Source organism: Dendrobates tinctorius, unplaced genomic scaffold (assembly GCF_039654945.1).
Source record: "Dendrobates tinctorius isolate UK_male_01 unplaced genomic scaffold, ASM3965494v1 ptg000358l, whole genome shotgun sequence".
In the NCBI taxonomy this organism is placed as follows: Eukaryota; Metazoa; Chordata; class Amphibia; order Anura; family Dendrobatidae; genus Dendrobates; species Dendrobates tinctorius.
Window position 1 is genome coordinate 454617 of NW_027362024.1, and position 27242 is coordinate 481858.

Consider the following 27242-nt stretch of genomic DNA (forward strand, 5'->3'; position numbering starts at 1 on the left):
GGAGGTGGACACGGGTCCTTCATTGGACCCATATCTACCTCGATGTGCGTTGTTTCAGGTCTTAGGCGGGATACAGTGTGAACGGTCACAACTGTACTCCCACAAGAGACTATGAGTACGGCGTGTACTGTCACCCCGTATCCTCATAGTTCTCCGGGCGGACCACGGGCTCAGCACAGGACGTGCCAGCGAAGACGGATGGTCCTTGCCCCCTGCCTCCCACCCACTCGCCCACCAGAGCCTGTCGGTTGGACAAGGCGCAAAGACGGAATGGACAGACAGCGTGGGATATGGAAGGTACCTTTATTGGACCGGAAGAAGACACCACCGCTCCCAGAGTCTCCACAAGGACGCCAAAGTAGCGCCGCAGGTTATCAGCGGCCGGCGCTTCCCAGTCGCCGCATCCCTTTTGGCCCCAGCTGCGGTGCCGGCTTTCTTCACCCCACTGCCGGTATTTTTGCGTAGGGTGGCGTCTGGGAGCAGGGCTAGGGCGGCATTCTTCTTAGGGGCGGGCGCGGCTGCGCCGCAGTTCTTCCGCGCCGCCCCGTGCTGACAGGCGGCCGCCGTGTCTAATTTAGCCTCCAGCTTCAATTTGGGCCTTCGCTCCCGTCGCTGCCACGCCCCCATCCGCTCTCCTAGGCCGTTGCCTTCCTAAGCCCTCCCACCACCTCTTCAGGCTTGTGGCTGGGAAGGGGGGGCGGGTTTTCCCTCTGGTGGAGGCGACTAGCTCCGCCCTTCTTCTTGCACAGAAACCGCGCTTTTACTTCCTCATGTCGGGCTGTCGCCATCTTTGCAGCCTGACAGCCGGAGACCAAATCAGAGACCAGCGCTTCCTGTCGGTCCCTGGCCAGTTGCAGGAGCCTAATTCATCTCTTTCGGGGTCACCAGACCGTGAGTACTTCTGCATCTGCAGACTGACACCCTACTCTGCCTTTCTGTCCCCCAACCTTCCGGCAGTTCCGTAGGTTTTCATCTTCTCTTCCTTCACCATGTCTACTTCTAAGCCTGATCGTGGCTGTCCGCCAGTCCCCACGGGCACCCTAGTCCAGTTCTTTGCATGCTCCTCTTGCAATCGCAAACTTCCCTCAGGTCAGCCTACTCCCATCTGCCTGGACTGCAGCAATCCCGTTCAGCATGACCCCGTCCAGGAACCACCTATTGCGCCACGGGAAAGCGAACCACCCATTCCTGGCTGGGCCTCGTCTCTTTCACAATCTGTGGCCGACCTCACCAGGGTGTCTCAGTCCCTAGTGGCCGTTCTTGACAAGTTGCCCCTGGACACTTTTGCAGGGTCCAGCAGGTCACAAGACGCTTCATCTGAGCCAGCTAGCAGAAGCCGCAAAAGGCCCAGGCAGGATCTCCGGCCGGAATCCTCTCCTGGCCCATCATCTGCACCTAGTCCTTCACAGCAGTCGCCCTCCCGTGCCTCCTCACCCGAGTCAGGTGAAGCGTTCTCGGATATGTCTTCTGAAGGGATTGTAGAGCTGGAATCTGGCTAGGACGCGGACATGAAAGTTACAGTACAGAACCTCATCGCGGCAATTAACCACACCTTCAAAATCTCTGACTCCCCTGCGAAATCTTCAGATCAGGAGGTTTCGTTCAGACGGGAGGAAACACCCTCCAGGGTATTTCCTTTTCATTCCGAGTTTGGAAAGATTTTTACAAGAGAAAGGGAAGATCCGACCAGACGCTTTCAAAGAGGAAAGCGTCTCGGCGTACTGTACCCGTTTGCTAAAGAGCTCATGGATAACTGGTCTGCCTCTCCCTCGGTGGACCCGCCCGTGTCCAGACTGTCTAATAGCACGGTTCTCCCGCTTTCAGGTGTGGCGTCTTTAAAGGATTCTAATGATAGAATTATAGAATCCCTGGCGAAGTCTGCCTTCGAAGCGGCTTCGACGGCGGTATGCCCAATCTTTGCTTCATCTTGGGCAGCAAAGGCCATAGCTACTTGGGCAGAGGATCTTCGTCAGGGCATCCTAGAGAAAGCACAACCAGATCGATTGGCCGATCCCGCCAATCAGATTTCCCATGCGGGGGATTATCTGCTTTCTGCTTCTTTGGATGCCGCATCCTGCACAGTTCAGGCGTCAAGCAATGTCGTGGCAATCCGACGTACAATTTGGCTCAAAGCTTGGCAGGCGGACTTGTCATCTAAAAAGTCTCTTACTAACCTGCCTTTTCAGGGAGTACGCCTCTTTGGATCCCAATTGGACCAGATTATTAAGGATGCCACCGGAGGCACGAGTTCCCTCCTCCCTCAACAAAGCCTCGCATGACCTCCACTAAGGCGTCAGTTTCGACCATTTCGGGCTTTCCGCCGTTTCAATACGGCGGAGACATCCTCCAACCAACAAAGGCCGCAGGCACGCCAAGATAGGAAGAAAGTTTCATTCAGACCCACTCCCTCCTGGCGATCCCACTCTTCACAGGGCAGACCATCCAGATCCAGATCTGGACGGTCCACTTCAGCATGACTATCCTCTGACTCCCGAGGGTCCCTTCCAATTGGGAGGTCGACTCTTGTTCTTCAAGGACGTCTGGCTGGCCTCAGTAGAGGACACCTCGGTCAGGGAGGTCGTATCGTCAGGATACAAGATAGAGTTCGTCTCTCTTCCACGGGATCGTGTTTTCAAATCCCGTCCTCCAAAAGATCCAGCCTTGATCCCGGGGTTCTTCACGGCCATCGCCTCTCTCCTCAGTTCCGGGGTGATTGTGCCCGTTCCCGAATCGGAGCGGTTCACAGGGTTTTATTCAAACCTATTCGTGGTGCCGAAAAAAGACGGGACGGTTCGACCCATCTTGGATCTCAAGCGGCTCAACAAGAGAGTCCGTCTTCGCCGCTTCTGGATGGAGTCGGTTCGTTCGGTAATCGCTTCCATGGAGGAGCAGGAATTCATGTGTTCAATAGACATCCAAGATGCCTATCTACATGTTTCCATATTCTCCGGACATCAGAAGTTCCTGCGTTTTGCGGTTCGCCAGGAACATTACCAGTTCGTTGCGCTGCCCTTCGGTCTCGCCACCGCTCCCAGAGTCTTCACGAAGATCATGGCTGCGTTGATGGCCTTGTTGAGGATCAGAGGTCTCGTTCTTTTTCCGTACCTCGACGATATTCTGATCAAAGCTCCCTCTTTTCACCAGGCACGCCTAAGTTTGAAGATCGTCCTAGACACTCTTTCCAATTTCGGGTGGATCGTCAACAGGAAAAAGTCCTGTCTGGTTCCTTCTCAACGCCTTGTGTTTCTGGGCCTACTGTTCGACACTCGTCGGTCAAGGGTCTTTCTCCCACGAGAGAAGATTCTCTCCCTGCAGCAGGATGTACGATCGCTGCAGACCACACGATATCCGTCCCTCCGAACAACCATGAGGGTCCTGGGAAAGATGGTGGCGGCGATAGAGGCAGTTCCCTTTGCCCAATTTCACGCCAGACCTCTCCAACACGCCATTCTGTCAAGGAGGAACAGTCTGCTCTGTCCCTGGATCACCCTGTTCGTCATTCATGCCGGATCAAGTGGTCTCTCAACTGGTGGTTGACGTCATCTCTCATCCTCTTGGGGCGGTCTTTTCTTCCCATTCACTGGCAGATTGTAACAACGGATGCCAGCCTCCTCGGATGGGGGGCAGTGTTCCGCAATCACACTGTTCAGGGTCGTTGGTCGACTCGGGAATCAGCCCTGCCGATCAACGTCCTAGAGATACGAGCAATTTATCTGGCTCTCGTCCACTGGGAGAGGCTCCTCAGGGGCCTGCCTATCCGCATTCAGACAGACAATGCCACAGCGGTGGCTATGTCAACCGCCAAGGAGGAACACGGAGTGCCTCAGCCCTGGCAGAAGTGTCCAAGATCCTTCAGTGGGCAGAGATTTCGGTACCGACAATCTCCGCGGTACACATTCCCGGCGTGGACAACTGGGCCGCCGATTTTCTCAGCCACGAGGGTCTCGCGGCAGGAGAGTGGTCCCTACATCCGGAGGTGTTTCTTCAGCTTTGCCGTCGTTGGGGGACCCCGGATGTAGATCTGCTAGCCTCTCACCTCAGCAGGAAAGTCCCACAGTTTGTATCCAGGGCTCGAGATCCTCTCGCAGTGGGCGCCGACGCTCTGGCCATTCATTGGTCGCAGTTCGAGCTCCCCTACCTGTTCCCTCCCCTGCCCCTTCTTCCCAAGCTGTTGAAGAAGATCAAAGCAGAAGGAATTCCAGTCATTCTCATCGCCCCGAATTGGCCCAGAAGGTCTTGGTTCGCGGACATTGTCAATCTTCTCGCGGACGCCCCCTGGAAGCTTCCAGACAGGGCAGATCTGCTGTCTCAAGGCCCGTTTTGCCACCCCAATTCTCGGCCGCTCAATTTAACGGCGTGGCTGTTGAGACCGAGGTTTTGAAACGAGCAGGATTCTCCGGTCGAGTAATTCATACCATGATCCGAGCCAGGAAGCCATCGTCTTCCAAGATTTACTACCGTACTTGGGAGGCCTATTTCACTTGGTGTGAGGCCAATAACATCGCGCCCATGTGCTTTTCGCTCCCTTCCGTTCTGGCGTTTCTTCAGGCAGGGCTGGATGCGGGGCTTGCTCTCAGTTCCTTGAAGGGTCAAGTTTCGGCGCTGTCCATTTTATTTCAGAAGACGTTGGCCTCCCGCCCTCAGGTCAAAACCTTTCTTCAGGGCGTGGCTCACACGGCTCCTCCGTACCAAGCGCCCGTGGATCCATGGGATCTTAATTTGGTTCTTGAGGTTCTGCAAGGTTCTCCTTTTGAACCTCTCAGGGATGTTTCCCTTTCTCTCTTTTCTTGGAAGGTAGCTTTCCGGGTGGCCATCACTTCCATCCGGCGCGTGTCGGAATTAGCGGCTCTTTCTTGCCGCTCTCCTTTCTTGGTACTTCACCAGGACAAGGTAGTTCTACGGCCTCCGCCCTCTTTTCTTCCGAAGGTGGTGTCCTCCTTTCACCTCAATGAGGATATTGTTCTGCCGTCCTTCTGTCCAAGTCCTACTCACCCTCGGGAGCGGTCCCTGAACAAGCTGGATCTGGTCAGGGCGATGAGAATCTATCTGTCTAGGACGACTTCCTTGCGGAAGACAGACTCTCTTTTCATCATTCCAGATGGGGCGCAGAAAGGTCACCCGGCCTCCAAGGCTACTATTGCTCGCTGGATCAGATCGGCAATTTTGGAGGCCTACCGGGTTAAGCATCGAGTGGCCCCTCCGGGGATCAGAGCGCACTCTACCCGGGCAGTTGGTGCTTCCTGGGCGGTACGACACAGAGCCTCCACGCTGCAGCTTTGCAAAGCTGCAACCTGGTCATCGGTTCACACGTTTGTGAAATTCTACAAGGTCCACACCTACGCTTCGGTGGTTGCCAGCCTAGGTAGGAGGATTCTGCAGGCAGCGGTGGTGAGTCCACTGGCCTGATGGAAGTTTGCTTCCCACCCCAGGGACTGCTTTGGGACGTCCCATGGTCTCTGTGTCCCCCAATAAGGCGAACGAGAAAACTTGATTTTTGGGTTGCTTACCGTAAAATCTGTTTCTCGGAGCCTTTATTGGGGGACACAGCACCCTCCCATGTTCTACAACTCCTGTTCTTACTTTGGTTGATTGGTTACAGTTGAGTTGTTTGTTCTGTTCTCAATCTGTTCTGTTACTTCTCCTACTGCTTTCTCACTAACTGAGGAAATTCCCTGCCGGTCGGTGGGGTGTACACTGCGGAGGAGGAGCTAATCTTTTTTTGCATAGTGTCAGCCTCCTAGTGGCAGCAGCATACACCCATGGTCTCTGTGTCCCCCAATGAAGGCTCCGAGAAACAGATTTTACGGTAAGCAACCCAAAAATCCTGTTTTTTTTCGACAAAAATGATCTTTTTACCCCCAATTGTTATTTTCACAAGAGCAACAGGACCCCAATAGTTATTGTGCAATTCGTCTTGAGTACGATACGTGGGGGTAAACCACTATTTGGGCGCATGGCAGAGCTCGGAAGGGAAGCAGCGCCATTTGACCTTTTTGGCTGGAATTGAGATCGGACGCCATGTCGCGTTTGGAAAGCCCCTGATGTGCCAAAACAGTGGAAACCCCCCAATTCTAACTCTAACCCTAGCCCTAATGGGAAAATGGAAATATTTTTATTTTTTATTTTATTATTTTTCCCTAACTAAGGGGGTGATAACGGGGGGTTTGATTTACTATTTATGGCAGGTTTTTATGTTTGGCGACTGTCGCATGCTAAAAGATGCTTTTTATTGTAAAAATAGTTTTTGCATCACCACATATTGAGAGCTATAATTTTTCCATATTTTGACCCACAGAGTCATGTGAGATCTTATTTTTTGCGGGACGAGTTGACGTTTTTATTGGTACCATTTTCGGGCTTGTGACATTTTTTGATCGCTTTTTATTCCGATTTGTGGGACGCAGAATGAACAAAAACCAGCATTTCATGAATTTCTTTTGGGGGGTGCGTTTACACTGTTCTGCGTGCGGTAAAATTGATAAAGCAGTTTTATTCTTCGTGTCAGTACGGTTACAGCGATTCCTCATTTACTGTATGTCTTTTTTTATGTTTTGGCGCTTTTATGCACTGAAAACAATTTTATATTAAAAATAATTATTCTGTGAGCTATGACTTTTTTATTTTTTCGCTGATGATGCTGTATGGTGGCTCGTTTTTTGCGGGACAAGATGACGTTTTCAGCGGTACCATGGTTATTTATATCTGTCTTTTTGATCGCGCGTTATTTCACTTTTTGTTCGGCAGTATGATGATAAAGCATTATTTTTTGCTTCGTTTTTTATTTTTTAAGAGGTTCAATAAAGGGGTTAATTAGTGGGACAGTTTTATAGGGCGGATCGTTACGGATGCAGCGATACCAAATATGTGTACTTTTATTTATTTATTTTTTTTTAAAAATGAATTTATTAGGGAATATATATATATATTTTTTAAATTTATTTAGCGATTTTTTTTTTTTTTTTATAAATTATTTTTACACTTTTTTTAAACTTTATTACATTGTCCCAGGGGGGACATAACTGTCATGTGACAGATCGCTGATCTGTCACATCACAGATCGCTGTGAAAGATCAGCGATCTGTCACAGGCAGTGCTGCAGGCTTCCTCATGCTGGCGCTTTGCAGCCAAGAGGAAGCCGCCTCCCTGCAGGCCCCCGAAGGTCCCCGCCACCAATTTGGATTCGGGGACCTGCAGGGAAGGAGACCCCCGCAGCAGTGCTGCACATCGCGCTGCTGTGGGGGTCTCAGGGAAGCACGGAGGGAGCCTCCTTGCCGATGCTTCCCTAAACCCCCGGTACACTGCGATCGTGTTTGATCGCAGTGTGCCAGGAGTTAACGTGTCGGGGGCGGTCCGTGACCGCCCCTGACACATAGTGTCGGGTGTCAGCTGTGATAATCAGCTGACACCCGGCCACGATCAGCTGCATTCCCCCCGTGAGCGCAGCTGATCGTGCTAGACGTACTATTCCGTCCTTGGGACTTAGGTCCCAGGTCACATGGACGGAATAGTACATCTAATGTAGGAAAGGTGTTAATATCGGCTTTTTCTGGAGTTTTTCCTGTAATATGGGAAAGCCTAAGGCCAGAAATAAACCCCATAAATCACTGTACATGGAGACTTTGGGATCAGATCATTTCTGTCCGCGTTGATTGTGGAAACTAAAAATCTTCTCTAAAAGCCTCAAACTTCTGTGTGTGACTCAGAGCTAAGATCTAACGTGATAGAAGATTCCAGTGCGGGGAAGACGGGAAACCTTCATATAGACGGCCGGTGGGGATGGAGGCAGTGACCGACTCTGGACAAATCTATTTCTAGAGCCGCACTAGAAGATGAAGATGTCGTCCTCATCATGAAGGAGTTATTTCTCATGTCGCGTGTAATGAATCTCTCCTGCAGTATTGCTGATGCCGATTCCAGTGTCGGTAATGAGACGAGAATTAGCGTTATGGAAGATGAGTCTATGAGGAACGTGTTCAGCTGCCGACTCCGAGGAGGAAACTGCTTGTTGTCTGTGGCCTAAATATATAGGTTTTATTAGTAGATGTCAGGGAAGAAAACTAAACCCTGTAAGATAATAAATCTCCTCATATGTTTCCCTTATTATCTCCAGTAATTGTATTATTACGCAGGATTCTTATCATGTTACATTGGATCATCTTCTTCTCATTCAGGTCTCTACAATATTGGATCCTCTCAGTGAAGATCTTCTACAGAAGAAAATTTTCCTGATTTACCCATCAAGGATGCATATGGACAGAGACAAGATGATGGAGAGGATGTTACACCTCACCCTAGAGATCCTCTTCCGTCTCACTGGAGAGGTGAGAGATTCTGATGACGTCACATTACATCATTCTTATCTATGGGAATAACAGATGGACAGAACTGGAGAGGTGAGGACTCTGGAAATGTCTGTAGTGAGATTTATTAATGTGTCTCTCCATAACCAGGATTACACAGTGGTGAGGAAGACCTTTAGTGATCGCTGTCAGGACCCTGTGTCTGAGGGATGGGGAAGACCACTGAGCCCAATCACGGGGCCTCCACCTCACCCCCTGACCCATGAGGACATCAATGACCAGAAGATCCTAGAACTCCTCTACAAGATGATTGAGCTGCTGACTGGAGAGGTGACACTGCTGGGAATGCTGGGACATTACACAGTAACACTATGAAGGGATCGGGGGGATGACGGTATCATTGTATGTGTCAGGTTCCTATAAGGTGTCAGGATGTCGCTGTCTATTTCTCCATGGAGGAGTGGGAGTATTTAGAAGGACACAGAGATCTGTACAAGAATGTCATAATGGAGGTTCGCCAGCCCCTCACATCACCAGGTAATAGACAGGACTAAATACACACGGCCTATAATTTTCTGTATGTAGAGAATGAATTCAGTCCCTGTATGTGTTTCCTCCAGATCTATCCAGTAAGAGGACAACACCAGAGAGATGTCCCCGTCCTCTTCTTCCACAGGACTGTAAGCAAGAAGATCCCAGTGCTCCTCAGGAACATCAGGTAGATGGAGAGAAGGTGTCAGGAGATCTCCCCTATGATGTGTAGACGGCTGTGAAGGTCTTATGCTCAGTCTTGTTTTATCCACCAGTATTATATGTTTTATACTTGTGTAATGAGAACGGTGGAGATGGCAGGATTAGAGCTGATCATAGATGGGACTTCTCCATCTGTCGGTGACTTTTACAATATTTGTTTCAGGGTGAAGATCTGACCCATATTAATACTACAGAGACCTATGTGAGAGATGATGAGTGGTGTAAAGAGGAAATTCCCACATATGACTACCCAGGTGAGTAGTAACCACTGAATGCAGAGAAGTCACAGATTCCTCTCAGTCACCGGCTGTGGCTGCTTTATCGGTGGTGTAGTCCGGCCGTATTACCATGATCACCATTTTGCCTCTAGACCACAACATTCTCCGCCATCCAAAACTGTTCAAATGAAATAAACTGGGAAACTGAAACCTGCGTATCTCAGAAAGGAAACCAATTTCTGTCAGTGTCCAAGGATAATTATCTGTCACAACTTGTGCAGGGCCCAACTAGAGGGACGGCCCTTCTGGACTTAATTTTAAGCAACAGGCCAGATAGAATAACAGAAGTACGAGTCGATGGATGTGATGAACAGCGGTAGTTATCCCACCGCTGCCACCAATATGTGACGAACAGCCCACCGTTGGGCAGAGATGCAGGAACTGGTCTTTGATCATCAGGTCCCGTAGCTGCTCAAAGGATTCAAACCGACAGTCCGTGGATCCACTGGTCAAAGTGGGTCCTGAGTCCTTGCACTACATCACTGTAGCTATCATGTGGGCCACGTTGGAGGTGTCGGAACTTCTTTCGGTATACCTCAGGTGTCAGCCGATATTTGGCGATCAGCGCCTCCTTTATGGCGCGATAGTCATCATCATGCGCTTGCGGAAGAGAAGCAAACGCCTCCAGAGCTTTGCCTTTTAGCCCTGGGGTCAAGTACTTGGCCCATTGGTCTTCGGGCAGTCGGTACTGTCTGCAGGCTTTCTCAAAGGCTCGCAGAAACGTGTCCAAGTCCCCGTCCTTTTCCATCACGGGAAAATGCTCTGGCTGGGGTTTAGGAGTCTGGACGCTGCTGGGCTCACCGCTTCGGGCTGTGGGGGTATGCCCCCCTTGTCGGAGCATCTCCAGCTCATGGGCTCTCTGAGCCTCAGCTTGGCGCTCAGCTCTCTCCGCCTCTCGCTCGGCTCTCTCAGCCTGGGCCTGGCGCTCGGCTTGGGCCTCCTGCCGATATTGCTGGATCTGCCTCCCCCGTGCCTCACTGTCTTCAGCAGGGAGTGCGTCCAAGGCCTCTTGCAGGTAGGGGTCCAGCGTGCTCTGATTGAATGTGGGGCCAGCGTTCATGAGTGGAGCCTCTGCTGCAGCCCCATTGCCACTTGGGCCAACGTCTGCGCCCGCTGGATTCTGGTCGTTGTCCAGCTGCACTAGACCCGCGATCATTTGATCTTTGGTTCCGCCTGCGGCGTCTATGCCTCAGTACGTGCATAACCCAGTAAGGGTGTCCTTTTTCTGCTGCTGATACCACTCCACTCTCATCTGCGCCATGGTTGCCAAATAAAAGATAGAAAAGAAAAACGAAGAAACGGGAGGGGATACTTGCAAGTACACACTAATGTCTCAGGACTAGTAACCACTGAGTCTGTTCTCCAAAACCTATGAAGCAGGATTCCCGCAGGAACGTGTAGGTTTTTAGTGAGAGGAATGATTGCTCAAACCAAATCACTAATGCTCTAGGATTATCCCACCGCTCTGCCACCAATATGTGATGAACAGCGGTAGTTATCCCACCGCTGCCACCAATATGTGACAAACAGCCCACCGCTGCTCGTCCGATACGGCGACTGACGGGGGTCCCGCTGCCACCAAAACGCGACGGACAGCGGACCCTGTGTCTCCACTATGTCACAGTCCCACCACTGACACGGGTGTATCAGCGGACGGAGGGACGAGACACACTGCCGGCACACGGCTATCACAGGCACAGTGGGGGGTCTTATCTTAGTTATCCCACCACTGGCACCATGTGACCAAAAATATCCAGCAAGCTAATCTCGCTCTACAATTTGCCGCAGGGGAGTATTTTGGGTGCCCCACCACTGCTATCAATCTTCTAAGTACTGCGGGGATTTATGTACATCCCACTTCCTCAGTTCCACTTCGGAACTCGCAGCTCTCCGGCGCCCCCCTTACCCTCAGGTCAGTCAGGGAACTGCACCTAGGATATTTGGTTGCCGGACGGGCTGCCTGTTGTGAACCGGCAATTAGGCTTCTGCAGTAAGGGAATTATCAATGCTGTGGCAGCAGCCCCTCATTCAGCAATATAAGACCCTTCTGTACTGCCAGCAAGCCGCAATAGCCATACACAACGCGCTGCCACCAGTCACAGTTACTTAATTCACAGTGTTAAATTAAGAGGGTCCGTGGCAAACCCCTTGAATTAGTAGCGATTATCTATCAAAGGCGTATAGTTCGATTCTTAGAGCATGGAGGCAGACTAAATATCAAATCATTTATTTTCCGAAAGAGGACAGTGATTACAGATAAGTTGCTATAAAGTTGAGACATTAATTATGTACAGTTACAAATATAAAATAAAAGATGGATGAACATAGAAAGTACACTCACGGTTGTTCATGGCTCTTTAGGCAAAACCATGCGGCGGAGAAAGAAGGCGGAGCCACACATCTCCACTCATCTGGAGTTCTTGTCAGCACGAGGATTGGAGCCCTCCTCTGCTGGTTTTGCCAAGGGAATGTCTTATAGACTCTGCGATGTGACATCACGGAGAGGTGCATTCTGGGTTAATCCCACCTCTCTCATCCAAGTTATAATTTGGCTACAAAACTTAGATTAGCTATAACTTTATGGGAGAAGCTGGTATGGACTCATCAGTGGTATCATGTTTCCCAGCATAATGAGCCCATCAAGAAAACATCAAACATCTATGCGATATGACCGTCCATTTGGGAGCAAATCATATCTCAGGGTCTGGACATGTTAGAACTGCGGAAGTGACACTGTAGCGGAGCTGGGACCGCTCAGATTACCAAAAGATGATTTTCATATCTCTACTTTGTACGGTTTTCGCAGGGCAGGCTCTTAAAGGTTTACTTCTAACCTTGATTTCAGACAAAGACCCTTTTCCCAAACTTTTTTTTTTCTTTCAGTTGAGGCTGAGAGAAGCCAAATGGTGTGACAGGAAGTGTCCTGGTTTATAGCACTTGGGGGGAAGGGAAACTACTACAGTGTACCATGTAACTCAGAAGGGGAAGAGAGGGGGCTGCAGCCCCACTGCCAGGCTGGCAGTTTTCAATGTCATAGAATGCCGGATTTTTCTGGAAAGTTCCAACCGAAAACATCATATCTTGTAGACATTGTACATCACAATGGGCACCTAGGGAACAGTGAGCACAATATAATACAATTCCACTTGTCCTTCAGTAAGGTGCCCTGGAAGGGGGTTGCAAAAACGCTGGATTTCAGGAAAGCAAGGTTTGATGAGCTTAGATAGGACCTTCGCCGAATTGATTGGGACAATGTCCTCAAAAATAGGAGCACAGAAAATAAATGGGAAATATTTAAATCAGTTTTACACCCCCACTGCGAGCTAGCCATACCGTACAGAAATAAAAGGGCTAGGAACAGGAGAACACCAATGTGGCTAAATAAGGATGTAAAAAGGGCAATAAATAACAAGAACAAGGCATTTAGGAAGCTAAAACAAGAAGGCCATGAAGAAGCATTAAAAAGTTATAGAGAAAAAAATAAAATGTGTAAAAAACAAATACATTTAGCAAAAGTGGAAACTGAGAGACTCATTGCTAAGGAAAGTAAAACAAACTCCAAACTATTCTTTAATTATATAGACAGTAAAAAGATTAAAATTGATGGTGTCGGCCCTTTAAAGAACAATGAGGGTGAAATCATAGAGAGTGATATGGGAAAAGCAAATGTTTTAAATACTTTTTTCTCAACAGTGTTCACACAGGAAAAGGATTTGCCAGAGGAAATGCAGAGTGATAATGTAAACTCCCCATTAAGTATTACCTGCCTAACCCAGGAAGAAGTGCAGAACCGCCTTAGTAAGATTAAAATTGTCAAATCACCAGGCCCTGATGGCATTCACCCTCGGGGATTAAGGGAATTAAGTAATGTGATAGACAGGCCTCTATTCCTTATATTTAAAGACTCTATAGAAACAGGGTCTGTTCCTTTTGATTGGCGGCAAGCAAATGTGGTACCAATATTCAAAAAGGGGTGTAAAAGGGAACCTGAAAACTATAGGCCGGTAAGCTTAACATCTGTTGTGGGTAAAATTTTTGAAGGGTTTCTAAGGGATACCGTTATGGAATATCTCAATGTTAATAAATGTTTAACTCCATATCAGCATGGATTTATGAAGGATCGCTCCTGTCAGACTAATCTGATCAGCTTCTATGAGGATGTAAGCTCTCAAATGGACCAAGCAGAATCATTGGATGTCATTTATCTTGACTTCTCTAAAGCATTTGACACTGTCCCACATAAAAGATTGGTAAGTAAGATGAGAAATCTTGGGCTAGGGGAAAATGTGTGTAGATGGGTAGGTAGCTGGCTTAGTGATAGAAAACAAAGAGTGGTTATTAATGGGGCATCCTCAGATTGGGCCAGGGTCACTAGTGGGGTACCACAGGGGTCTGTATTGGGCCCCCTACTATTTAATATATTTATTAATGATCTAGTGGATGGCTTACACAGTAAAATATCAGTATTTGCAGATGATACAAAACTATGTAAGGTAGTTAACACAAAGGAGGACAGTTTGCAACTACAGACAGATTTGAGTAAATTGGAGAATTGGGCTGAAAAATGGCAAATGAGGTTTAACACAGATAAGTGTAAGGTTATGCACATGGGAAGGAGAAACAGATGCTACAATTACTTACTAAATGGGAAACTGCTGGGGAAATCAGACATGGAAAAAATAGGGTCATGGGATGCATTAGAAGAGGTCTGGGGGGGGCGTGGCCTGAGCGGCATGTGAGGAAGACGTGTGCCCACTGAGCTCCCGCATATACCTGCTTAATTCAGCCGTTCTGTCCCCACAGCACGGCTAGTTTAACCCCTGGAGGCTGCACCGGAGACGGTAGACACCGCGGGGCACCGGAGATCGCTGCTTCACCCCAGGATATGGGGAAAAGAGGTCAGAGAAGGGTGGCAGGAGAGGCCGGAGCGGGGAGCCAAGATGGCGCCGCCGCCACAGCGCGCGCCTTAGAGGAGGCCGCAGAAGACAGCGCAGCTAGGAACAGGGCAGTGGCGGCCAGGCTGCAGCGCTTTGCCCGCACGGCCGAGGCAGAGCAGAAGTCTCTCCAGGATTCTGATATGGACCAGGAGACTGTGGCAGAGGACATGAGCCCGGGAATGGGGGAGGAGGAGGAGGCTGCCCATGCCAGAGTGCAGGGGGGGAAGGGAACTGAGCCTAGCTGGAGTGATCTGGTGGAAAGAAATAAACAGCACCTCACAGCCTTGCAACTACAAGTTCCAGACGAGCCCACCAACAAAGATGTAATGCTGGCAGTGGTGCACTGTGGGACTGCGATCTCACATGTCCTGACACAACTGGGCTTTCTGCAGGAGTCCATGCAGACTGTGCGACATGAACTGCACAGTGTTAGAGACAGAACAAGCCAGCTGGAAAAACGTATGGGTGCTGTGGAGAATTCGGCCTCTGACTCAGGACAGCATTGTACAGAGCTCAAGAAGGACATGGCAGCTGTCTGGGCTAAAACTGACGACCTTGAAAATAGATCCAGAAGGAATAATGTTCGTATTGTGGGCATGCCAGAGCGCTGTGAGGGAAAGAATCCTACTGCCTTCATTGAAACATGGCTTAAGGAAAAAGTAGGTGAGGACAATCTAACACACCTATATGCAGTGGAAAGAGCACACAGAGTCCCGACTCGGGCCCCCCCCCGGTCATCCACCAAGACCTGTGCTGGCTAAAATCCTCCATTATAGAGATAGAGACGTTATCCTTAGATACTCAAGAGAACACCCTGACCTTACAATAGAAGGATCCAGAGTCTCCTTTTACCCGGACTTTTCGCCGGAAGTTCAGAAGATGAGAGCGAAGTTCACAGACATCAAGAAGCGTCTGAGAGCCTGTGGCGTCAAGTACTCCATGTTTTTCCCGACTAAACTGCGTGTTGAGGCCTGGAATAAAACCCACTTTTTTCTGGACCCCAGGGAAGCCGTAGACTGGTTGGACCTTAACGAGTGACAGTTGAGGAAGGAGGGGAAGGAGCAGGAATGTGGCTGATGGTATCTTGGCTCGCTCAGTTATTATGGAGCCTTGCGGTTGAAGTCTGCGGTCCTGAGGCAATGGACTGCCTAAGAAGTTATATTTTTGTTTATTCTTATATTACTCTGTTATATGCTGTTTTTTAAGAATTTGTGGTCCTTATGGGGCCTTGGTCTGAATACGGATAAGGAAAAATGCAAAGTGCTGTGGGGTTATATCCTGTCAAATGCGGGTAGTGAAAAGGAACTGAAGCGCCTGCTGAATGGGGTGGAAGGGTTCGACAGCACCCTTACTTGTTGCACCCTTGGTTCAGCCCAAGGAATTGTTGGAGGGTGTTCTTTGGGGGGAGGGGGGAGGGATTAGGTTCAAAATGTCCTTTGGCATACTTGTACATTTCAATATTGGCTATGGTACGGCCGGGGGGGAGATGGTAGGCAATATGCTATGGTACGATAATGGCTGACTTTAAGATACTTAGTTGGAATATCAGGGGGTTAAAGTCGCCGGTAAAACGACAGGCCATATTCTCCTTCATAACGGACCAGAAGCCGGTGGTTGTTTGTTTGCAGGAGACGCATCTCACACAGGAGACGCTGGGAATCCTGGATAAGAGATGGGTACAGGCGGGCTTTCACTCTACTCATTCCCAATACTCTAGGGGGGTTAGTATATTGATTCACTCCAGGACTCAATTTAAGTGTCACCGGGTGGTGGTGGACACAGAGGGGCAATTTGTTCTTCTATCTTGTACAATCTTTTCTACCTCACTGGTGTTGATATCTATATATATACCTCCGCCATATAGCAGTAGAGTTATCTATGAAGTTCTTGCCATTCTGAGAGATTTTCCGGGGGTTCCGCATATGGTGGTGGGAGATTTTAATAATATTCTGGATTCACACTGGGACAGGGGTAGCCATGAACCTTTGAGGCTGGGAGGTAATCTTATGCCATTTGGGGTGCTCGTGCGGGAGATAGCTTTGACCGACTTGTGGAGATGCCGTAACCCTGGTGTCCGTCAATTCTCGTGCTTCTCCTCTACTCACTCCTCCCTGTCTCGCATCGATCTGGCCCTGGGTGATGATCTTATGCTGGGAAAAACTTTAGAGGTTAAATATCTGGCGCGAACGGTATCTGATCATTCGCCTGTTTCAGTCATGCTTGGGGGGGGCGGGAACAGGAGCAGTGATAGACCTCTCTGGCGCCTCAACCCGTTTTGGCTGCAGCTAATCGATAAGAATAACGGCTTTATCCCTGAGTTGCAGGAATATCTTAGTTTTAATAGAGGCTCGACTTCTAGTGGGATCGTCTGGGAGGCCTTAAAGGCGTACTTAAGGGGAATGTACATACGAGAGATTTCTAAAATAAAGACCGCCTCCAGGGCAAAATCACAACTTGTATTCAAGGAACTGGAAGATGCGGAAAGGGCCCTTGCAACACAGAGCACACCTGTCACTCGGAAGCGGTTGGGGGAGGCGCAGTCAAAGGTGACCAAACAGACATTAGAGGCGGCGGCGCAAAAACGGCTGTTTCAGTCTACTCAATATTTTGAGAGTGGGGAAAGTGTGGGGCATTTGCTTTCTGTCGTGACATCGGCACAGAGAGGGTCTGCGACTATAGCGGGTCTTCAGGATGTGAATGGGCGACTACTCACTGACGCACCGGGGATTTTAAAAATTCTGGAGACTTTTTATGCTGACTTATATTCCTCACATGCTAGAGCCCCGACAGAGGATGTTGTTGCCTTTTTGGAGGCTGCCAATCTCCCAAGGCTGACTCCTGAGGATAGACACTTTCTAGATAGACCTCTAAGTCTGGACGAGTTGGAGGAGGCTCTGGGAACCATGTCCAATGGTAAGGCACCTGGGGTAGATGGGTTGCCAGCTGAGGTGTACAAACGGTATAGAACGGTGTTGCTCCCTGCTCTATTGACAGTGTTTAATGATAGTTTGGAACGGGGTGTTCTCCCACCGTCTATGCGAGAAGCTGTCATTGCCGTGCTGTTGAAGAAGGATAAGGATCCAACTCTGCCCGCGTCGTATAGGCCCATCTCCCTCTTGACGCTAGACATTAAACTTTTAGCGAAGGTCCTGGCCATTCGACTCTCAAAAGTAGTAGCTGTGTTGATACACCCCGATCAGACGGGGTTTATGCCCAACAAATCGACGGCTATGAATATTAGGAGATTATACCTGAATATGCAGGTGAGGGCTGATAATGCCGGGAAGAGGGTGGTTCTGTCCCTAGACGCCGCTAAGGCATTTGATAGTGTGGAGTGGGACTATTTATGGGCGACGCTTCACTGTATGGGCTTTGGCCCGGGCTTTATTGGCTGGGTCAAGCTCTTGTACTCGGAGCCGAGTGCTCGGCTGAGGGCTAATGGTCAGTTGTCTGACCCTTTTTCACTTCATAGAGGAACAAGGCAGGGATGCCCTTTATCCCCGCTGCTGTTTGCTCTCGCGGTGGAGCCATTGGCCTCGAGGATAAGATCGGATGCTGGCATAGAGGGATTCCGGTATGGGGAGCATGAGGAGAAGGTAGCATTATATGCGGATGACCTGTTGTTATTTTTAGCGGACGCGGACAGATCATTACAAAACACGATGACACTTCTTGGGGCGTTTGGGGAGGTCTCGGGTCTGGTTATTAACTGGGAGAAGTCTGCGCTCCTCCCACTGGACTCATGCTCCTGCAGTGTGGTAGGTGTGCCGGTTGCAACGTCCCTCCAATATTTGGGCATAAGAATATCCAATAAGCTGACAGACTATGAGAGCCTAAATCTTGTTCCGCTGTTGGACAGGATCAAACAGAAGGTTAAGGCCTGGGCAAAGTTACACCTCTCTGTTGTGGGAAGAGTGAATCTGTTGAAGATGGTAGTTATGCCGCAACTATTATATGTCCTTCATAACTCCCCTGTCTGGCTTCCCCAGAACAGGTTTCATAAAATTAATATGATTTTTAGAGAGCTCATCTGGCTGAAACAAGGCGCGAGAATTAAACTTGAACACTTGCAAAAACCTAAAGAAGAGGGGGGACTTGCGTTGCCCAACCCATGGCTTTATTTTCTGTCTTCCCAATGCCAGCATGTAGCGGGAGGAATGGAGGGCGAGTTGGTGGATCTGGTGGGAGGTCAGAAGATCCTTCAATTTCTAGTGGGGCGGGGATCACTGGTGTCGAGTCTGGAGTCGGGTAGATTTCGATCCCTTGCACTCAGGTTCCCTATGGTGCTTCTAATGGTTAGGGTATGGGATAAGCTGAGGCAGCTGAGAGGAATACGCGGTCTTACAAAGTACTCCCCCATATGGGACAATCAGCATTTGCCATGCATGAAAATGCTCAGAGGCTTTGCTCACTGGAGGCGGATTGGCATATGGTGGGTGTCGCAGCTGGTGGAGGGAGGGGTCTTTAAAACTTTTGAGCAATTGGGACGGGAATTTCCCCTCCAACGCTCTATGTTTTATCAATATTTGCAGCTGCGTCACGCGTATATGGTGCAGAGCAAAAAAGTTGACCTAACCGTACACCGTGACGTCATTGTCCATAGGCTTGGTATGCAGGGGTCCACCAGGGGACTGATTTCGATGGTGTATGGTGGCTTACTTGGACAGGTCCTGTCAAGGCATCCTATTGGTGCACTGACAAAGTGGGAACAACAGCTGGGTACGATATCAGCGGAACAGTGGGACTCGATTCTACAGATGATTCCCAGATTATCTCTTAATGAGCCTGGCCGCCTGTCTCAGCTATATATCCTCTATAGGACATACAGGTCTCCCGAATGGTTGTTCAGTAGAGGGTTATGGTTGGATTCGAGGTGCCCCAGGTGCACGATGGATAATGCGGACATTTTACATACGATGTGGACATGCTCTTGCCTGCAAATATTCTGGATCGTGGTCCTTAGCCTTATACACTTGGTCACGGGACAGGATATTCCCAGGGACCCCACGGTTTGTGTTTTGGGCTATGTTGATGAGGTGGGAGGGGATCAATACCTTAAAATTGCTGTGGCCAGAATGCTATTTGTGGCCCGAAAGCTGATAGCTTATCACTGGATCTCTGCCAAAATCCCCTCAAGAAAAGAATACATTAATAGGTTGAACCAAATATTACATAGGGAAAAATTTGTGTACCTCAGGAGGGGTGTGCCGCATATTTTTGGGAAAATTTGGGAGGGATGGTTGAAGGTTCCCGGCCTGGCTGCCTCAAATCTCCTAGATTAATGGGTGGGCCCTGGAGGTGGTCTCCTGTCGGTTGCTAATCGTCATCTCTCCTATGATATGGTTGTATGATGGAATTGGGTTTATTCGCTATGCACCAGTATATATGCCATCGGACAAAGGGAGGGGGGTGTTATGGGGGAAGGGAATGTTTGACAACATGTTGTAAGTTGTACATGCCTGTCATTTCTAAAACTTTTAATAAAAACTATCTGATTAAAAAAAAAAAAGAAGAGGTCTGGGGACACGAGATGAAAACGTAATTCTCCCTCTGTACAAATCACTCGTCAGACCACACTTGGAGTATTGTGTGCAATTTTGGATGCCGGTGCTCAAGAAAGACATTACTGAACTTGAAAGGGTTCAAAGGCGGCTACTAAAATGATAAATGGAGTTGGTTCATTACAATACCCAGAAAGGTTATCAAAATTAGGTCTGTTTGGATCGCCCCCTGTTGTTGGCAGGGCAGGGCCGTAGGGTACTCGGTACCGGGCCCGTTGATCTCAATGGGAGTTGTCACGGCAGCTGTGACCCGGTCCATGGCCCTGGGCGTCCATTGTAAATGGAAGATTGCAAGTGCGTTCGGATAATGTTTAAAGTTTATGAGTGGATGATTCGTGACGCCACCTGTGGTGCTCAGCAATGGAGATGTTAAGCCGACGCTGCAGACAGATCCTCTGGGACAGATGGTGTGGTGCAGCAATGATGTTGTGGCCCTCCACAGGTAGGGCTGTAGTCCCAGGGCACAGTAGATGAAGAAATAGGGAAGAGACGTAGATGGTGCAGTGTTAAGCACAGAGATGTAGCAGTGCTGAGTGTGTTGGCGCAGGAATAAGCGGAGGACACCAGGGCATGTAGTTCCAAAGCTTTATTCACAGTCTGTTGTGCGTACAGGTGCCCGCATCCGTGCCATTTCCTCCAGGTCAGGAGCTCAGCCAACTTCCAGGCAAGATGAAGCACTCCGTTCCAACACTCCGCCAACATATGCCTTTCCTGAACGTCTCCCTTCTAGCACCTATTTGAAGTACTCACAGTACTCAGTTACACTGGAGTTCCTCCTTTTCGATGTTCTTTGAACTCAACTTGTACGGCAGACAGCTGTAGCCTGCTCCGGGGACTCCTTGCTACTAAGTCCCAGCTCACTCAAGTTGCTGTTGTGCCCCCAAGTCTTGTGTGGGAATAAAGTGGTGACAACTTCTATTCCTCCGGTGTCTGCTGCAGGACCATTAGTATTCATACAACCTCGGGGACCTTACCCCGGCCTTGCGCTTAGAACTTGAGGAAGGGCTCTGCTCTAACCCTAGTCCTTAGTTCTCTTCTCCTTACGCTCCATACAAAACAATCTTTCTTATGGAGAAATAGGCTTTCTGAATATCTCTTTCCTGGATGCTTTTCTTGTGAGTAACAGTATAGAAGGTTACGAATAACATAATATTATAGATAGATGGTTGACCCAGCTTAGGGGAAGGAATTTTTTTCCCTATGGAGAAAATTGGCTTCTACTCTGTGGGTTTTTTGCCTTCCCCAGGATCAACAATGCAGAACAGCTGCACTAAAAATAGGCTGAACTAGATGGACATAAGGTCTTCCTTCAGCCTTCAAAACTATGTTACTAGCTTACTTTGGGCATTGAAAGCCCTTTTCTATTGAACTTACAACGTGGAGGTTCCACTTGGTATTAGAAGATGCTGACCCTTACCTGCCGAGATCTGTAACTATAAAGCCAAATGACAGCGTACGTAGAATGTGCTGAGAATATAGAAAATCACTCGAAGAAAGGTATTATGCTGGGCCTGTAAGAGAAAGCGGAGGGTAATGATGCTGTTGGCTTCCTAGATCCCTGAGATCTTATTGGATGAATCTTCTCTCCCTTCTGTGCTACTGAATGTCTCATGGTCCCTACAAGACCAGGTCCAGTCTTTCTGGCCAAACTTCCCTCATGTAGTCTCAATCAACAGAGACGGCTCCCACTAAATTGGAAAGAAACAAGAGCATGCTGGAGTCCAGATCTAAAGCAGTGCAAAATTTTATTGACAAAAAACAGGCACATATAGAGTAACAGAACAATCATGATAGGATAATAAAGAGGCAATAAATGACTGCCCGGAGCCCACTGAGACAGACAAATCAGCAACAAATAAATTTGTTATCATGTGAAAAGCACTCAGGCCCTTTGTAAGGGAAATGGATTAGTGCAGGTAAAAAGTGCTGGGGAGTCTGCACTGAAAAGAGTTAATCCACAGAAGTCTATGGCACTAGACCCTGGCAGTATGAATCTCTAGTGCTGTGGCAATGAGTATGACCCCCACTGATATCTAATTCGCTGTGGACAATATAATCTGAAAATGCAGCATATCATAAGGGGGGCAGTAAGACATCACCAGCGGACCAGCGTCCCCGCAGTAGCGAGTGCAGTACAATCCAGGCAGAAAACGACCAGCACTGTGTATTATATCTATTGCACAGATGCCCAAACGAAGGGGAAGAGAAATATCATTGTATGGACATACCCATCATGTCCTGGTGCAAAGAGAGCGCTGATCTGTGCACCCCAACACGTGTTTCGCGGTGAAAATACCGCTTCCTCGGGGGGGCATATAATATTGTGGCTATTGTGAGGTTAGAAAAAAAATTACATCCAGCAAAATGTCACCAGCGGCCCCTGTCCAGTAGCCTCTATCTCTTACTTATAGATGCTCCTGCGCAGGCGCCGCCATCGCCGGTGACATTTTGCTGGATGTAATTTTTTTCTAAGCCTCACAATAGCCACAATATTATAGGCATTATCAACAATAATATCAATGCTATTATATGCATTATGTAATAATGGGGGGCAGGTCAGTGAGGGATCAGCGACCTGTCATAAGCCAATACAGATGAACATGTAATCAGAGCACCACATAAAGCACCGCCCACAGCCCCACCCACAGCCCCGCCCCAGAGCACGAGAATCTCATTAACTGAAAACTACAAATACAGATTACACAACAACCACAAGACGGATTTCATCACCAGGTATCACTGTAATCAGTATAACGGCGCCGACCTGACAGTGTCTGTAGGTTACTGAGCACAATCCTGCTGACAGGTTCTCTTTAAGACATCTCAGCTCTGCACTATTATACACAGTTCTCTATAAATGTGTAATATTTCTTCATGAAACTCATCTGACAGAAAATATTGGCCCTCACGATAGTTTAGATTGTGACGTCACCGAGCCCCATACTCTAATTACCCCAGAGAGGTTTCACCACTAGCTGCTCATTTATTACTGATGGAGACTGTGGAGTTTGATCATTTCAGTAGATGTTATTGTCTATAGTCACAGTGTTTGATTACAGTAGTGTCCAAAATCCTCTGATTTAACCTCTTCCTGCAGCCAGTTTTGTGTTCTTAATCAGACCCCATTATTAATATCTGACGTGTGTCACTTTATGTGGTGATAAATTATTCACAAAGGATAATAGAAAACAAATGGATCTTACAAATTATTTTCCAGCTTCACACTATACCCTACATACAATTGTACACTACTGTCTGGGCACACGGCAGTGTTCAGAAGGGAAGGAGCGCCATTTAGCTATTTGAATGCAGATCGAGCTGGAATAGTTTGCAGACACAATGTATTGGGAGCACTGTTCATGGTCACCTGGCAGCTCAAAAGATGTCCACCATGAACATGCTTGGCTCTACTCTGCTTTCCATATCCCAAGGATTGCCTTGCTCATCGCCCTATAACACCCTTACATGGATCTGGACTTGCACTGGGACCCCTAGGCTTGGACCATGGTGTTACCTGCTATTCTGTGGAGTTAGATGGCAAGAAGAATAGTCAGGTAGCTGGGTCAGAACCAGAAGGACAGAATACAGAATCAGAAGACACAAGAGTAGTCAGTAATCGGGCCACAGTCACTTCAGGGGATAAATACACAAGCCGCAAGCTGAGCACAGAGGACTGAACCAGAGGAGAACAACGCTGTATTAGTGGACACATCGCGATTTAACATGTCCCTTTTGTCACATTATTTTCAGGGTATCATCATTTCTGTCCAGGCCTATTTAATGTGTGGAAGCCTGGTTGAAAGCAATGTCTGACTTTCATTTATTAATTTTCATAGATTTTTTATTTATTGTTACTTTTGTCAGATTCAAGTTATTTCTGTGACCATTGTGGGTTTTTCTGTCATCAAATGAAGGGTAACATCAATTTAGACCACGTGTGTAGGAGGAGTGAATGTTTTGACTCCACAGCCACTTTCCAGAAATTAACACACAGTGGATGTTGGAGAGTGAAAATTACACATTTGCCATTTTCTTACCCAGCACATAGTGCCCAGATTGTGCTCCAGGAGACACCACAAATTAAGTGGGTTCTTCTCACTATAATATTGCTAAATACAGGGATCCTAAATGTTGTTTGCGCACACTGCAAGACTCCGAAGTGAGAGCGGATTTTGCTGGATTGGTTTATAGAAACCTTGTTGCTTTTCAACAGCCTTTGAGCCACTAATAGTGTGGGAACCTCTGTTTTTCCACTGACAGATGATGGACCTGAGTGGGGACTTGTTTTTTGTGAGATGAGAATTGGTATTATTTTCGCCTACATAACATTGATTGGTTTCTTTTTATTTGATATTTGGGAGGCAGAATGAACCAACAGTTGAACACCGCACACTACTGGTTCATCCAACAAGGTTTTCTATTAGACTGTGAACTGTCATTGTCTTGGTAAAAATTAAAGTTTTTTTACATAGCTTGCCATTTTTATGGACAGTTTAAATAGAAATGTTCAAAAATATAAAACTCAAGGATATTTTATTAATAAATAATAATTGTTTTCTATCTTAGCAGATGACTGTACCAGGAGATCAGAGGGACAGCTGACATCTTCAATTTTTAAATCTGATGATCTTGAGATCCTACAAGATACAACTGAAGTGATTGTTATTACTCCAGATATATCATCATCCATTCACAGCAAAGATCTGTCATCTGATCCTATGAAACAGGTCCCATCTTCTGATTCATTACTGACTAATAGTGGAAATCAATGTCACAAAAGAGGCATTAAAAAACAAACTGCTCCTAAAGTAAAGAAGTCATTTTCATGTTCAGAATGTGGGAAATGTTTTAATGAGAAATCATATTTTGTTAGACACCAAAGAGCTCACACAAGTGAGAAGCCCTTTTCCTGTTCAGAATGTGGGAAATGTTTTAACTGGAAATCAGAATTTGCTACTCACCAGAGAACTCACACAGGGGAGAAGCCTTTTTCCTGTTCAGAATGTGGGAAATGTTTTAACAATAAATCAGATTGTGTTAAGCACCAGAGAATCCACACAGGCGAGAAGCCTTTTTCATGTTCAGAATGTGGAAAATGTTTTAACAATAAATCAGATTGTGTTAAGCATCAGAGAACTCACACAGGGGAGAAGCCTTTTTCCTGTTCAGAATGTGGGAAATGTTTTGCACATAAATCACATTTTGTTACCCACCAAAGAACTCACACAGGGGAGAAGCCTTTTTCCTGTTCAGAATGTGGGAAATGCTTTAACCAGAAATCACATTTTGTTACTCACCATAGAACTCACACAGGAGAGAAGCCTTTTTCTTGTTCAGAATGTGGGAAATGTTTTAGCGAGAAATCATATTTGGTTAAACATAATAGAACTCACACAGGGGAGAAGCCTTTTTCCTGTTCAGAATGTGGGAAATGTTTTGCACATAAATCACATTTTGTTACCCACAAGAGAACTCACACAGGGGAAAAGCCTTTTTCCTGTTCAGCATGTGGGAAATGTTTTGCACATAAATCACATTTTGTTACCCACAAGAGAACTCACACAGGGGAGAAGCCTTTTTCCTGTTCAGCATGTGGGAAATGTTTTACACAGAAATCATATATTGTTAATCACCAGAGAACTCACACAGGGGAGAAGCCTTTTTCCTGTTCAGAATGTGGGAAATGTTTTAAACAGAAATCAGTGCTTCTTACTCACCAGAGAACACACACAGGGGACAAGCCTTTTTCATGTTCAGAATGTGGGAAATGTTTTGCACTGAAAAAAAATGTTGTTACCCACCAGAGAACTCACACAGGGGAGAAGCCTTTTTCCTGTTCAGAATGTGGGAAATGTTTTGCATATAAATCAGATTGTGTTAGGCACCAGAGAACTCACACAGGGGAGAAGCCTTTTTCCTGTTCAGAATGTGGGAAACGTTTTGCATATAAATCAGATTGTGTAATCCACCAGAGAACCCACACAGGGGAGAAGCCTTTTTCATGTTCAGAATGTGGAAAGTGTTTTAACCACAAAGGGAGTCTTGTTCCACACCAAATAACTCACAGAGGGGAGAAACCTCTTAAATGTTAAATAAATCTTGATCACCATCAGAGATCCCACACAGGGGAGAAGCCTTTTTGCTGTTCATAATATGGGAAATATTTTAACCAGAAATGGAATCTAACTAATAATATTTATTTTTATATAGGGCTAACATATACCACAGCCCTTTACAGTTTGCACACATTATCATCACTGTTCCCAATAGGGCTTACAATGTAAATTACCTATCTAGTCTTTGGAATGTGTGAGGAAACCCACGTAAACATGAGGAGAACATACAAACTCCTTGCAGATGTTGTCCTTGGTGGGAGTTGAACCCAGGACTACAGCGCTGCAAGGCTGCAGTGCTAACCACTGAGCCATCTCATCATAGAACTCACACAGGGGAGAAGCCTTTTTGCTGTTTAGAATGTGTGAAATATTTTAACCGGAAAGCGCTTCTTGTTAGACATCAGAGCAGTCAAACATGAAAGAAGCCTTTTTCATTTTCTTAATGTGGGAAATATTTTACTTGGAAATCAGCTGTTAATAAACATCAGAAACGTCACATAGGGGAGAAGCCTTTTTCTATTTTCATAGTGTTGGAATAGTTTTAACCAAAATTGAATCTTCTTAAATGGGTTGTCTCTTGTCATTCCTCATGTTTGCTGACAAAAGGATAAAACTAAACTTTATTAATTCCAAATGTAAATCTATACCCATAATTCACCCCCTGAATGTTAGTCAGTAGGTGGCTAATAGAAAAAAACATATACCTCGCATCTCAGTATATAGGGTGAGGTGACATATACACTCACTCTCCAAGCCTCTTATTTCTACGTGTTTCATTGTGATCACCAAAGGCGTCATCAGGTGACTATTTAATATTGATCTATATTCAAGCGAGACTAGACAAAAAAAACTTAAACTCATGTATCATGTTATCCAAAACAGAAAACTAGCCCCATATAGGCAGATCCCAGACTTCAAACTATATACTTCATATAGTTTTTACATCACGAGGGACACGGATCTATCATTCTACAGGAAACAACCTAGGGGTTTTCAGCCTCGGTTGGAAGAATATAGATCTGCTCCATTGACCATCGCTGAACCATGGATATGTTTGGAGAAGCCAGGTTATGATCCTCGGATCAACTGGCCTTTTACCTTGTATGGACTGAATGGATTGTCATCTTCCTACACTTGTCGTTACCTCCTCTCTGTGCGTGCCACAGGTGGGGTAGCGATCCTGGGAGCGAATCAGTGGAAGGGTGAGACTCTGTAATGTGCACTCTGTTGGGTATTTTGCTGGGACTGTTCTATGTGTTATCTGCCTGTTTTGTGGTTCAATAAAGCATTGCCACAC

General features: G+C 47.3%; 2 protein-coding genes across 2 annotated transcripts in view; one reads left to right on the forward strand and one right to left on the reverse strand.

Moving 5' to 3' along the window:
- Nucleotides 1-991, reverse strand: part of LOC141075491 (uncharacterized) — a 39432-nt gene extending 38441 nt beyond the window's left edge. The window contains exon 1 of the mRNA XM_073562579.1: nucleotides 948-991. Within this exon, the coding sequence (XP_073418680.1) occupies nucleotides 948-991 (44 nt within the window). The remainder of the gene's footprint in view (nucleotides 1-947) is intronic.
- A 517-nt stretch (nucleotides 992-1508) lies between these two features.
- On the forward strand, nucleotides 1509-27242 carry LOC141075492 (uncharacterized). The gene is made up of 8 exons (XM_073562580.1): nucleotides 1509-1520; nucleotides 8172-8321; nucleotides 8451-8630; nucleotides 8714-8837; nucleotides 8921-9018; nucleotides 9217-9307; nucleotides 15475-15499; nucleotides 24526-27242. The coding sequence occupies exons 1-8, from the start codon at nucleotides 1509-1511 to the stop codon at nucleotides 25919-25921; spliced, it is 2076 nt and encodes a 691-aa protein (XP_073418681.1). The 3' UTR covers nucleotides 25922-27242.

What these genes read in the sequence shown, in the direction of transcription:
- LOC141075492 (XM_073562580.1), top strand. An exon ending in TTGAGCTGCTGACTGGAGAG is followed by an intron (nt 8,631 to 8,713) that starts GTGACACTGCTG and finishes TGTATGTGTCAG; the next exon opens with GTTCCTATAAGGTGTCAGGA. An exon ending in GTGCTCCTCAGGAACATCAG is followed by an intron (nt 9,019 to 9,216) that starts GTAGATGGAGAG and finishes TATTTGTTTCAG; the next exon opens with GGTGAAGATCTGACCCATAT.